Source organism: Orbicella franksi, chromosome 12, assembly GCF_964199315.1.
Source record: "Orbicella franksi chromosome 12, jaOrbFran1.1, whole genome shotgun sequence".
Lineage (NCBI taxonomy): Eukaryota > Metazoa > Cnidaria > Anthozoa > Scleractinia > Merulinidae > Orbicella > Orbicella franksi.
The window spans coordinates 16,263,555-16,278,357 of record NC_138156.1 but is presented as its reverse complement, the minus strand read 5'-3'; the positions used below and the strand labels follow the sequence as shown (position 1 = coordinate 16,278,357).

At 42.0% G+C, this 14,803-nt stretch overlaps 1 protein-coding gene across 1 annotated transcript; it reads left to right on the top strand.

Annotated features, from left to right (window-relative positions):
• Nucleotides 1-831: 831 nt before the first annotated feature.
• On the top strand, nt 832-7,002 carry LOC145462448 (uncharacterized). The gene is made up of 5 exons (XM_081445981.1): nt 832-1,569; nt 3,165-3,293; nt 3,764-4,033; nt 4,560-4,836; nt 5,468-7,002. Exons 1-5 carry the CDS (start codon nt 1,494-1,496, stop codon nt 5,715-5,717), a joined length of 1,002 nt encoding a protein of 333 aa, XP_081302107.1. The 5' UTR covers nt 832-1,493; the 3' UTR covers nt 5,718-7,002.
• The last annotated feature ends 7,801 nt before the right edge of the window (nt 7,003-14,803 follow it).

The following is a 14,803-nucleotide window of genomic DNA, read 5'->3' as shown; positions in this document are numbered from 1 at the left end:
TGTCTCATGCATTGTTTGCAGTATTTCTCAAACAGTCGTGGAATGGAACCTGCAGAGAATGAGCCTGATACTCAAGCTACGAGCGTTCGAAATAGTCGATAGTAAATGACTGAACGGCAAATCCAAGGAAAATGGTTTTAAGTTCGAAATAACGGGGAATTCGAAATAACCGAGTTCGAATTAGCGGAGTTTGGCAAAGTGGCATACAGCTGTTTCAAGAAAGGTTGTCCTATGAAAGTGCAAAAGCGTACGCGATAATGTCGAAGGGTATTATGGGTAATGAAGACCAACGGTTGCTCGATTGAAGTTAAAGGCATTTCATCATGATAGAGGGACACAGCACAAGCACGTATATTTATGTTTTTTCTTCCTGAAGCACTGTTAACCTCAAACGAGGAACGCCAAACTATTACACCCATAATTGACATAATATCAATCGGCATTGTCGCGTTCGCCTTTACGCTTGTGTGGGACAACCTTTGTTGAAACAGCTGTATATAGATTTTGACCGCTTTGGTCTGAAATAGGATAGTTTTTCACTCTGGCTTGGCACTGGGAATTCTTTTTCTTTTCTACAAGGAACTGATTTTTCCTACCGAGATTGGCAAATTTGTAACCCTTCTGAAATGTTCACTCAAATGGAAACTATTTCTGGTCAGCTGCACCATGCAGTCATCTGATTAGAGTTGTGTAGTAATTTTAGATGTCTGAAATGTGTTGTCAATTTTTGGCTCAGGTCTGAAATAGCGTAAGAAATTCACATCGAATCACAGATTTTGGTCTGAAATATGCGAAGGGTTTCAAGATTAGGGTGACTCACCCCCCCCCCCCACCACCACCACCAAAAACTTCAGAGATTACCTCCCCCGGGTTACTATGCAAGTTCAGTGTTGAACTCTGAAAACAGGGAGGGAGCATATCAATTTTAATGGGAGTTTTTTTTCTGAGTTTAGTGAATCAAAAGCTAGACTGGTGGGCGATACAATTCGTGGGACAATAATGTGTGCACTGTTTTGAGACTTTCCACTGTCGTCAATCGACAAGGCAAGGTTTCAATCAATCTTTGACAACATTTTGATGGGTTCTTTTTGATTTTACCAATCAACAGCATCTCAGAAATGTGGGGATGAAGTTGTCATGCCAACATGACGTTGACAAGCTGATAATTTATGAGTTTATGAGAACCCATTAGCGAGTCGTCAAATATCGGTCAATAGGCTTTGTTTTAATGCGCGACATAAAGTCCATAGTAGATCGGTCTTTGTCTGGCAATCTTTCCGGGAAACATAAACATGCGGGCGAAGTTTCTGAGAAACATTGCTTATTGTTTTAAGTGACCATATATGATGAAGCGAATGCCACGTCTTTGTCTTTCTTAGTCAAAACATCTAGTTCAAATGCAAAGAGTCTGCCGTATAAAAATTGTGAATTGAATTGCTGAAAAATACACCCAAGAATTTGCGAAATCAAAGAGCGTGGAGAGGTTGACGAGGATGTTTCCTTTTGTTTTTACAGTTATCGTGGCGTTTATATGTGCAAGCCCCAAAAGTTCTCAGGCGAGGACAGAGGGCAAGTTCATAATAAGTAACTAAGATTTACACTATCCCTGAATGAATGTATTAAAAGTCATTCACATGATCACGCTTTGGCTTCTTCCTTGCTTTGCAACGACGTAAGACGTCGATACTGTCTAAAGCGTTTGACAAGCAACTTGGACGAACATGTAGTATAAACATTATATTTGCTGCTTCAGTTATGTTTGTTCGTTGCTACTCGCGCGTTGAAACGATGGGCACAGCGTGGAGCGTCGTCGATCAAGACGCACCGAAGACTGACATGTGGGTGCGTTTCTTTAAGAAAATCTAAGATTGGATTCTTAAATCCGGAAGAATCCGAAAACGGATTTTGCGTTTCTTTGTTAAACAGAACAATCCAAGATCTCTCGGATCATGGTGCGTCAAAGGAACCGAAGAATCCACTCTGGATTATTCTATCTTGGATTTTCTTAAAGAAATGCGGTAGCTGCGGTAGCTGAACATGTATTAGTAAGCATATCGGCCCTTTTACTCGCTAACTTGCTTAAGATGATATCAGTCATCTCAAGCCACATGTCTGCAGTTATAGAAGAAATTAGAAAGAAATGATACTATTAACAAACAGCTTCCATGTCATGAACAGCCTGATAGCTTGAGATTAAACCAAGCAAAAAACTGTGCGCTGCAACAAGATTAAATCATCCTTCAAGAAGTATACAAACTTGATGTGTGTCAAATGTACAAATTTCTAGCATTTTTGGAATCCGCACTATGTAGAATATCACTGGGAATGTTCCAGTGCAAGAACTTTCAACGTTTTCCCCTTAATTGCTACTGTCTAGTGAGTATGAGGTACGGAGTTGACTTCGCTTTAATAACAAAAAAAGAACCGTCAGCCGGCTAGTGGAATATTAATGCAGCAGAGATCGATTTCCTTTATACATACTAAGAACCTGTTGTTAACTGCCGCTAGCTTTGCTTCGGACACGATTTCGTAGATCTACGCATTTCTTATGTGCTCTTTCCCTAAAACTTCGCATCCCAGAAAAAAGGGAAACACATTATCTAGTCAGTGTGACATGTGATCTGTTCCACATTTTCTACTCAAGCCAAAAAGCGATGAAGAGGGTCATGAGATTGTCAATTAAAGTTAGACCTATAGTCTTGGTATCTGGAGTAAGCAGACGTGATTATATTGTTTATTGCAACTCGTGGCATAAATTAGCAAATACAATTTAGCAGGAACAATTTCCACGTTTCAGTCAATGTGTAGTTTTTACGCCGTACTTATTGGTTCGCTGATTTCCCTTTTCAGTTGTGCAGTCGTGTTTCCGTCTTAAATCAGGAAATTCACACTAGATAATAGGAGCTGAGTAAATACTTGTAAATTCAGCTGAAAAAAAAACAGCTGTGCGAGAAACTTACTACTGTTGCTATTTCGCTCAGACTCCACAGAAACAGATTAATTAGAATCGTGAATATAGCTGTGATCGGCATGAATCCAACCTGAGCGAAGAGAATTGATTGAATGGCTAAATCTATGGAAAGAAATAGTTTACTGTCTTGTCCTTTGAATAAAACGTAATTTCAATAAGAAAAAGACTGATTGCTTCCTTTGTACACATGCAGGGCTTGTCAATGTGGACATAACAGTCAGCACAAGTAAGCTGAAGGAAACCAGACAATTTTACACAAAATACTTGAAGTTTAAAGTAGTAAAGGAAACCCCTGGATTTCTTTCTCTATCACCCGCACCAGGTACGTATTGAAACATGATGGATCATGATGCTTCTCCTCATGTGACTAGACCATAACAGGGACGTTCAGCTTTGTTTGCTTCTTATTGTTGTTGTTATTCGCTGACTTCTTCTCCACCCACCTCTTCCATGGCGGTAGAGGAACGATTGTCAATCATTGGAAGGTTGTCGAAAATTACTATTAACATTATGGAGGTGAGTAATGTTTGTGGTGACACCGTCTATTGTGAACAGAACTTTAGGTCCAGAGGTTAGGGAATGAGCTTGAATTGTTGCAGATAAAAATGCTCCTCCGGTGACAACATGCACGAGAAAAGCCTAAGAAATAGTGTAACCTGAGTGAGTGAGCGAGCCCATAAATCCTCTAATATATTGATGTTCAGCCAGTAAATATAGAACTAGAAGTTTAATGCGCTGTCACATATTTAACAACCATACGCGTTTTTTAACCTAATTTTTGTTTTATTGTAGGAATAGCTTTTCTTGATTTCGTCGTGGAGGGTGCAGAACATTCATGCACCAGACCACAGCTGGCCAAGGAATTCGCGGGAAAAGGCATGTTCCTCACATACAACTTTGGAGACGTGGATGCTGCTTGTGAAGAGTTTAACAAGTCCGGCTATCCAATGGCCATGCCAATCAAAACTGAACCCTGGTTTGAACGTCACTGTTACGTCATAGATCCAAATGGAATACCGCTGAATCTGGCGCACTGGAACGAAACTCCAGCTGAGCCAAAGGGTGAAGTAATATTACGTTTTATGATCCGGTGTTAAATTGAGTGCCGTAAAATCTAAACCAAAGTTATCACTCCATTGGACCAATCAAAGCTCGAAGCATATACGCGTAATTGGTGCGGAGAGCAGGCAAACGTGTGCTACAAGTCGCGATAGGTTTCGGTTTATTTCTGATTGGTTGAGAAAGTGGCACGCGTTTTTTAAACCAATCATTCAGCGTAGACAGAAGCATGTCACCTTGTTCAAGGTGATATGCTTCTGGTGTAGAATGTAAATCCAACGCAAACGCGAATTATGATGGACACCGTGGCAAATGAAAATCACTCTTTGTGGATTTTCCATTTCTACTTTGTCATATGGAGAAAACTGGATTTAACAGAATCGAAATCTCGCCTCCTAATTCGTGGATACGAATCAAAAGGCATTGGTGTGAGTAAGTTGCGATTTATCATACAAAAGGAATGAGAACGATCGAGCTGGTTAAACTAGTAGTAGTAAATTAACACAATTTTTTTCCCGTATGATAACAGGTGTTAGCAGCATGACATTTTATTACACCTCCCATGATTTACAAGAACTACAAACTTGGTACAGCAAACACTTGAACATTACAGTGGAGAGAGGGGTGGACTGGGTTGGCTGGGTGTTAACGATGATCGCTGCTAATGGCACCGTGGAGTTTCGTCCTTTCCATCCTCGGAACATTACCTATAACCCAGCGTCTTTGATTCCTCATCTGCTGGAAGAGTTTGACGGACGTGGTCTGTCATACACTTTTAACTTCAATACCTCGACTGAAGTTGATAGGTAAGATTCATGACTGACAGGTGTCGCCTCTGTCTGGTCACTTTAGAGTCACGTTCTTTCTTCCACTATTACATACTCCAACATACCATTTTTATATGTCGTATTACTGTCGCATTTCGACTGGTTCTGACGCATGAACAAATGTAGGGCAGACGCATAGATGATGTTCATTAACATTCTTTCTTTGTTTCTTTATTATTGTATCTAAAACTCAGAGATTCCATAAAACCAAGAGATTCTATTCACTAATAAATCACGGAAAACGTCACTGAAATTGTAGTAAGAACGCCAGTGACACACTGGGCTATCGCCTCGTCTGCCCTTTTTTTGTTCCTGCCACATTTTGATGTCATCTGTGATCAATTACTGAACAGACGTACGGCAACATGGAATCTATTTCAGTTAAGGACACAGCACTTTCTTATCAGAACATCTTAACAGCTATCATGAGTGCGTCCAGTACAAAATTCAAGTTGCAATACTAGCACTGCCACGATCAACCAATAGTCACTTACGAACTTTGTGTATATATCCGTTATTCAGCATGCGCTCTTCTCCCGCCTGGGTCCAAGAATATATAGAGCGGGAAAGATAGACTTCAGGGCTAGCTCTTGGTATGATTCCGTTACAGGTGGTGCCACTATCTTCAAAGCCGAGATCTCCCTCTGATGCGTCCGTTAGGCTCGGTGGGAGGTCACAGGAGGTGTGCAGTGGACGATCCCAATGGCGTGGTCATTAACATTGCTACCCCCGGTTGGAATGAGTACGAGGAGGAGGTTAACTGGCCCAAACCCACCGCCAAGGCTGCTTGGAACGTGGAGAGTGCCTGGATGATATCTATGACTACAGCTCTTGTAATAGGAGTCTTGTCTCTGCTGTAGTTCAGGATTCAACTCCATTGGATATGCATGAACCTACGTTCCTGTAAACCACTTGTTATAGCACTATTCTAGACCGTAGATTCAAGATAGAATCAAATTCTATTAGAGATGTTTTAGGATCGCTCATTTCTTAAAAGTAATCAATTTGTAACGTAATTGCAGCGACAGCCCTCCATTCAAAGCGCGGCGCTTCCTGTCTTAAAAAGTTTCCGTTGTATCAAGTGGTGAAGCATTTCAGTGATTAAAACATTTTACTTTAGCGATTCCCGGCCACAGTCTTCATTAAGAGTCAAAAGGTGTTAAGAACAAAGCGAGCCGGCTCATCCGAAGAAGAAGTAGTCTTCACGGTTAGTTAGCTTAGCTATCCTTTCCCTTACTGAAGAACTTTATTTGAACATGATCGGGCTTGAAACCCAGGGAGCTATTACTGAGTTAGTTTGCCATCAAGCTCTTCTTCTCTTCACTTTCTTTCCCCTCGAAGAGCCTAAGCCAATTCAGTATGATAGCTGACATGTTTTTTACTGCTTGACTGATAACTCTGGTCAGATAATTCTCCGCCAGGTTTACTTTTTAACAATAAACAACGAGCAATGGGTATCGTTGCTCGTTCTGGTCCATGATCATCGCAGACTTCTTCCAGCAGTTTTATATCAGCTTACCCTAACAATATGCTCTTATACTCATCTACACTCCAAGGGTTGGTCAGGCATCATGAGAGTGAAATGTGTTTTCCCGACCAGCTGGCCAGAGCTCGAATTTGAACCTCGGCCTCAATTTGGAGTCTAAAACCATCAATTGGTGTACCACTTCTCCGCAGCGATACGAACTGCCTTGAGAGTTGACAAAGCATAAAACACGAGCCAAAATACTACCTGGGTGAACCTCTCTCTAACATATCGGCACGAATAAAACCCCTTTTTTTATCTGATCGCTGCTTGATGCATGTGCTGTTAACACTGTTTGGGTGAACTGCTAGTCGACGCACGAGCTGAACGCGAATGGGCTCAGCAGTTTTCCTAGACCTCAAAAGCACAGGCGTGCAGGCAATTTTTGCCAGGGCGGGAAGGGGGGGGAGGGCGGTGAATTACTTTCCCAAAAAATTTTCGCAAGTTGCCCAAATTTTTACAAAAAAATCGAGCACAAACGAGGATCATAGGATTCACTAACATAGGCCTTCGTATGGAGTGAAAATAATCTTCCACTTGATAGGTCACGTTACAAGTAGAACACATATGTATTCAAAGAAATAACTGTCTCACCCATTGCAACGGCCAAAAATATCAATACTACGATCCATGTCATTGTTTAGTGCAGAGTTGGCATATTCCCTTTCAATGTTAATCAGTGCGATGTTCCTGACACGCTGTTGCCCCGTGTTATTGCGGAGGTAGGTTTTCAATTTGCGCAACGCACTGAATGATCGTTCTGCAGCCTACACGATGTACTGGGTATCACTACAAGGATGTGCACCACATTGGAAAACTCTGGCAACATATCAAATAGATCTTTCTCATGCATTGTTTGCAGTATTTCTCAAACAGTCGTGGAATGGAATCTGCGCTCACGACGAAAACTTGTGTACATTTTCTGCTTAGCTTCCAGAATCTCGCCGTCGATTTCGTAAAATTTAGCGATGCGAGAGAAGCTCTCTTTATCAGGCGTATCCCTGTGACAGATATCTCCCAAAGCACAGAGTATTTCCTGGTCATTTCCACTGAATCTGACCTCAAGGTAGGACAGCACCTTGTCGAGGGACGCATAGTAACTGTTAATGCGGTGGTCCGATTTCGATTTCTACAAGGGCCTAATTGAATGCGGCGCGATGCCTTGTGTCTGGGTGCCCTGGCTTCTCGTAATTCAAACCGAGAATTGGTCAGTCACTTCTTAATTTTCAGACCCATTGCTGATGCTATCTGCCATAGGCTGCTGAAACTTACTCCGACACTCGCGTAGGGTCTGAATGGTCATGTTGGCGTTTCTACGTGCGGAGATGACGTCGACTGTCTTCCCCTGAAGATATCGGCACAGACAATTAGTGTTCCTTAGGATTATTTTCATCACACACAGTCCAAAGATAAATTCCAAGTCACAAATGGCGGTCAATAAAGCTCTGCTCTCAGAGTAGGTTTTTGGATTTTTGTCTGAAGACAGCGCGAGCAGAGCTTTTACAATGTGCTCCATTTGTCCGTGTACGGCCTTCACGGCTTCCCACCGGAATAAGATAAGATAAGATAAGAACTTTATTAACGTGTCGAAGTCGCTAGCATACAGTGTATACTAATTGGGGACCCTAACTACGATCTGATTACTTATCTAATAATTAATAAAATATGAAATACACATACGTGTTTAAGTGTTTTAAAATATATATATAAAGCAAACAATGAGTCATACAGTAAGATCAAGTGTTAGTTGTTACATAAAGATCAGTCTTTACAAGTACTGTCAAGCAGGCTAGTGAAATCAACCAATTTGATGCGCTTTTTAAAAGTGTGCAATGATTCAGAAGATCGAATAGATTTGTCGAGTTTGGACCAAATGACAGGGCCTAAATAGGTCAGGCTATGTTTACCATGAGCAACAGTCCGAAATCTGGGTATTGTGAAATCAGAATTTCTAAGGTGGTACTGAGAATTGTAATGACCACCGCGTGACACTCAATGACTTCAGCGTCAGTCTCAGACCTTCACCTTCTACTTCTATGTTGCCGGACAGGGCGTGTCGTTTGGGACTCTCTTCTGAGAAGTTGTACAGAGCCTGGTTCGAGAATCTGTGTCATAGTATCCTGAAGGACGAGTTTGAAAGCATGTCCGTAACAGTGAACGTAGATACTAAGCGGGGAGCACTCTTCCATTCTTGTTGAGAGTCCCTTGTGTACACCATTCATATTGGCTGCGCCATCGAATGGTTTACCAACAATAATCTTGAGGTCGAGATTGAGATTTCACCAGTTTATAAAATGCTTCGCCTTCGATTGATTTCGTGGAATAGAAACCAATGAATGCTTCTGTCTTTGTGCCATTGTAATTAATTCTGATGTAAATTCCGATGTAGCCGGATTTGGATTTAAATGGTTTGAACCCAGGAGTATCAGTAGTCTTTCAGCCAATACCATCATGGCTAAACTGACCAATCACGTTCAACGGACCAGACTTATAACATCAACGACTGACAAACGCTATTCGCTTGACTCTAAAGATGACTTCCGCTCAGGTTGTCGAAACGTCAGTCACCAACAACAGCTCTTTTCAAAACTACCCTCACCCGGACGATCACTGACTATACGAATTACTCCACTCAGGATATGTAACACTGTCACTCTAAAGATCTTTGCCAACGTTTTCGGCGTCGATGTTCCTGCTTTTAGGCCTACTTGTGATTGTTTCATCACCGCTGGTGAAACTTAGTTGCGATTGATTTGGCGCATGACGAACCGTAAATTTAACTTTCTTTCCTTTATGCTTGGTTTTTGCATGCGCGTCCTGGTACTCAGCAAAGATTTCTTTTTCCTATTCGGAGCAGGTGACGCGTTGGCGATAGGACGTCGCTGAGGCGCTGGGTTCAACATGTCGAATGTGGCTAGATATCGCTAGATATAGGCAAAGAAAAGTGTAGGCGTATTTCCCACGTTTCACTCACATTTCTTTAATCTCGGGTTCAAGTGAAATTTGATCAGCTGATAAACACGTTGCCCAGCACGTGACTCAAATTCTCAAGTAAGACCTTTCGGTTTTCGATACAAGCATTTATTTTTAAAAGATCATTGCATGTTGTGTTTTAGACACTCGACATAGCACAATGTAAAGAGAATAAGAGGAACATAATTGCGTGTTTGCGTCCTATGGAATTTTAACTGTAAATCACGCTTCAGTAAGGACGTGAATGAAATTTCTGCAATGCTTAAAAAGTTTCATCAAGAATGAAAAAAAAATTCCAAATTCTTACAAAAATAAAGCTTTTGTCCAGTGACAATGTGAGACACGAAAAAATAAGGGGTGTTAAGAAAATGCCAACTCGCACTGCTTTTGAGTCTCACCTTTTTGCATATTGATAACCAATACTGTTAATCTCTGTTTTGTAGTGACATTGTAATTTCTCGAAACAAATGGAAACGTTTTAAAAACCCTTTACCCAAATTTCTCTTGTTGCCCCAAAAAGATCTCGCTCAAATTTTTTTTCAAATTAAAATTACAATTATAGCTTGCCCGCGGATAGCTGAGCTAATCTAGGCGGGTAGTGTTCACACGAATCATGTTTACCAAGTAAGGAATCTCTTTCAAAACGAAAGAACCACTCACTGTGTCGCCTCAAAGTCTAATCTAAATAATTTGCGGTTTAAATAACAATTTCCGAGAAAAGAATAATAGCCAAGTTATGAAAGAAAGGGAAAATTTACATTAAAAGAATAACAAAAGAGGCGTAAATTGTTGGTGATTGAAACCAAGGTCGTGACTGGTTGGTTTAAACTACAACTTGAAATGTGATTGGGTGATTTAAACTACAACTTTGAATGTGATTGGTTTATTGAACTGTTCGATAATAAACTGTCTGATAACAAACTGTCCGATAACAAACTGTCTGATAACAAACTGTCCGATAATAAACTGTCTGATAACAAACTGTCTGATAACAAACTGTCTGATAACAAACTGTCTGATAACAAACTGTCCGATAACAAACTGTCCGATAGCAAACTGTCCGCTGACAAACTGTCTGATAACAAGCTGTCCGATAACAAACTGTCTGATAACAAACTGTCCGCTGACAAACTGTCTAATAACAAACTGTCCGATAACAAACTGTCTGATAACAAAGTGTCTGATAACAAACTGTCCGCTGACAAACTGTCTCATAACAAACTGTGCGATAACAAACTGTCTGATAGCAAACTGTCTGATAACATACTGTCTGATAACAAACTGTCCGATAACAAACTGTCCGATAACAAACTGTCCGATAACAAACTGTCCGATAACAAACTGTCCGATAATGAACTGTTGCCACGTTATCGGTGTAAGGCGATGATGTCACGAGCTTAGGCTTTTGCTTTAGGCTTAGGGTTGAGTCTAGGGTTGGGCTTAGCACCCCTGCTTGGGGGTGGGGTTGGGGCTGACGTCATGGACAGGGAGAACAACCCCTCTTCTAGAGGTCATAAAAAAGTTGAGACCATACGTGACGATGACATCAAAACATGAATTTTTTTAACGAGGTTTTCTTAGCAACAACAGTGGAAAAGACACTATTTTTCAAAAAAGCTGATGGGATCTTTTATTCCATCAAAATGGGACCCTTCCTTTAAGATAAAAAGGCTGTCGAGTTCGGTGGTCCCACAAAGAGAAAATGACACGAATGATCTGAAGGTTTAGCTTCCACGATCAACAATTGATTGTCAGGTAACAGTTCCTGGAGTTGCGTCAGTTCAAAAATGTTCCAGTCGTCCTGGCATTGTTTTACGTCAGTCTGAAGATTAATGATGTGAGTAAAAGAGTCTTTCAGAGACTCCCCGCGCCTTAATTTTCTCTGCTCGCCAAGGTTCCGTCTTCTTGGGTTGTGAAGAACACCTTTTAAGAATTTGTAATTGTTATAGTGTTCCTTTAACTTGGTGCAATTGTAAAGCTTCCATTGTTGTAGTATCTCCACCATGGCAGGGAGCGAAAATCCTTTGTGAGGTGGAACTGAGAGGAAGGCACACTGGAACGGACTCAACAAATCCCATAACGGTTTGATACCTTTCTGTAAAAACTCGATTCTCTTGCCGTCTTTTTGTCTGCCACTCAACGTGGTCGAGACTGACATGGTGTAAAGTACTTACAATTGTTCGTTGGAGCTCCTTTTTATAATCGAAAAAAAGCCATACCCCCTCCCTCCGCTCCCCCTCTGAAATGACGTGATTGGAAAGTCTCCTCGTCCATGGGCTGACGTCATGATCGAGGTGATCCCCGTCACGCGGTGAAGTCAGACCAGAGATGGCGCTGGGGGTGCTAAAGTGAGATTCTCAAAAAAATAGGACGGACGTGCATGACTCATGGGCATTTTTTTAAATTTTCTCCTCCCATCCTTATGTTTACAAAGCGGGACCTCTGTCACCCCAGAGAGAAATCTGGAAATCTATCTGCCTGACCTGCCTAAGCGTGACTCAGATCTTCATCTAAAGCTATACGGATAGGACTGTTTGCACATACAGTGGTGGTGAGAGATTCGTGGCGAAGCGGAAAATGTTCGAGTACATGGTGTTCGCAGCTTAGTGAAAATAAACGTTTACAGATGAAAAAGGGTTCGAAATTTAGGTGAATTTAATGCCGTCATTTTCCACTCTGTCCTTAGCATGTAGGCGATCAGCTAACCACTGTATCATTCGTTGGATTTCTAGGGGTAGCTTATCCCAGTGATTGAGTGTCTACCAATAAAAAATGTTTTTGTTCTAGTTGGCTAGGACGGTTGTCAAATATTCATAACGAAAACAATCAAACTCACCTCACAAGTCTCTTGCTCGTGACGAAGGGCCTGCCGTAAAAGGCTTAAATCTCTAGGGGAGTCCATGCTGAGAAGTTTGAAGTTGGACACTACGCGACGCCTTATATTAGACTCGGCTCTAGAAAAAAAGGCGATACCCCCTTCCCCTCCTCTCTGTGGGCTGACGTCATGCTCGGGCCATTCCCCTCTCTTGACGTCACGCGAGAAATCGCTTTGATTGGTGCATGTGACTCATAAACAACTTTTAATGGAATAGACCAATTTCGATATATTAAAATTCAGTTTAACACAATAGACTTCAGCACGAGGCTCTGGGGAATAAACCCCACAAACTCTGTAGTTATTCCCCAGAGCCTCACACTGAGGTCTATTCTTTTAGACTCAATTTTAATATATCGAAATTGGTCTATTCATCGTTTTACATGAAATGTGTTTTACAAAGTTTTTTTTTGTGATAATAAAAGAAGTGTGGGTGACAGATATCTCATCTGTAGGGTTTTTCCTCCGTAAAGGTACCAAAAAAAGGAGAAAAACATGTGACATTGGCTTTTTTTTAATGATTTGAAAAAGTACAATATCAACGCTAACAGCTACGATAAGAGTTCCAGGGACGTTGGTGGACTTGAAAAATACTAAACCTATTAAATCACGTAGGGTGTGTCAGGGGCGGTGTTGTTCGCCGCCATTATGAATTTCAACCGCCGGCGGGGATGTCGCAGGAGAAGTCATACTTGCGAGTGGCGATTTTTTTGTCCCTCGGGGGTGAGGTGGGGGTGGTACAGTCTTGAGAGAATAATAGCCTAATGACCAATCCGTGAGCAATTCTACATTGTCGTGATGATGCCTTTGTTTTGCGATATCTTCCGGTGTCTTATCCATAGTATCCACGACTTTGCGGTTAGCATAGTTCATTAACAGATGTCGTACGGTCTGGACGCTTCCCTCGCGACAGCCAAGGAACAACGGTGTTGGACCCTATAAGATAACAAAACGGAAATAGAATGCAAGGGAAAAATCCGTACCATCTCGTTATAAGCGACTCACTAGCCTGGGACAATGTGTCAAGTTATATTTCAACTAACCTTTTTATCTTGTGTATCCTTCTTGGCGCCATTCTGCAGTAGTTCTTTGGTCACTTTCAAGCTGTTCACGAAGGCAGCCCAATGCAGCGCGGTTTTTCCTATCAATGTACAAATCAAAGGTATTAGAGACCGTCGCGAACACTCAAATCAATCTCCTTAATTTTCTAGATAACGGGAACTGCAGATCACACACACCTTGATTATCCACACCGTTGACCTTTGATGAGATCTGACACGAGATCTGACGAGTCATGCCTTGCAGCCAGGATAAGCGGTGTGGTACCATCGTCCATTCTAGCTTCAAGATCGGTGGTACGATTTCGTAGCAAGATCTTAACGACAAAAAGAAACAACACCGTTTCGAGACGGAATAAAAATATCGAGAATAAAGCGCTTTCTGTGTCGTGAACAGCACTACACTTACCGGCTACATATCTACTTGAAGAACATGCAATACCAATTTTTATTTATCGGAATATGACAATTTTTTGTTTTACCTAGCGCACGTGGGATATCTCATATTTACCTGAAACACTCCCTGGGCATCAGCTCCAATAGTTAAGTGTAAAGGTGTGCGGTTGAATCGATCCCTTGGTCCCGTTATCAGCTCCATAATCCAGAAGACGTTTAGTAACATCAGCTCTGGAATGCCGAGCAGCAACATGAAGCGGTGTCTCATCTTGATCCGTCTCAGATTCATAGTTTGCCCCAAGAGTTAGCAGATCCGAGACCATCGCTCCTCCACTATCGCCGCTGTCTTAGTCGTCTTTCCAGGTTGCTACCATCACCGTACCCACCGCAACACGAAACCAAATGTAAGGCGGTCATTCCACCGGGACCTCTAGCATCCACGTCTATGTTTGATGCTCCTCGCTCGTCACTGTCCTCCTGAGGAGCGGTCAGAGCTAGCGATGGGTTTCGTACAGTCGCATCCACCGCTTGCTTGTGGACGCTGGATCATTTACGCAGGTCTTCTCCGTTGTCCAACTTGTCGCGTTTGGATTCTCTGGAAGGCCGGGGCGAGGTCTGATCGACTGCTCTCGCCATCCGTACAAGCACCTTCTTCGTCAATTTCTGAGGAACTTTTGCTCATCGATCTGGGAGAAAAGAGAATGATGAAATCAGTCAGAATGCTTCCTTGCTTGAACCTAGTGTTCATGATTTCTTTTTTTGTAGATGTCAAGATGACACAGGAACAAAAAAGTTTACCTCGTGGTCACTTCCGGCCGACGGGTCTACGCCTCGTGGAAGACTGTCGTCGAGGTCGTCTTAGAAAACATTTAGGTTTCCACAGTTTGGCGTGCACTCTCTTCAGTACCACCAGCCAACACTCCAACAATAAACAGAATACCCACACACAACATAGCAATTTAAAGTGACGACAGAGGGGAAGATCAGTGGGTGGGGCTTCTGTAGCCGGAGGTTTGTCGTCAACTGAAAAACCAAAATTCATCAGATTGATGCCAATGTTTAATGTAACTGTCTACTCTCATTGGCTCGTTGTGTAACGAGTAATGCACGACATTGCGT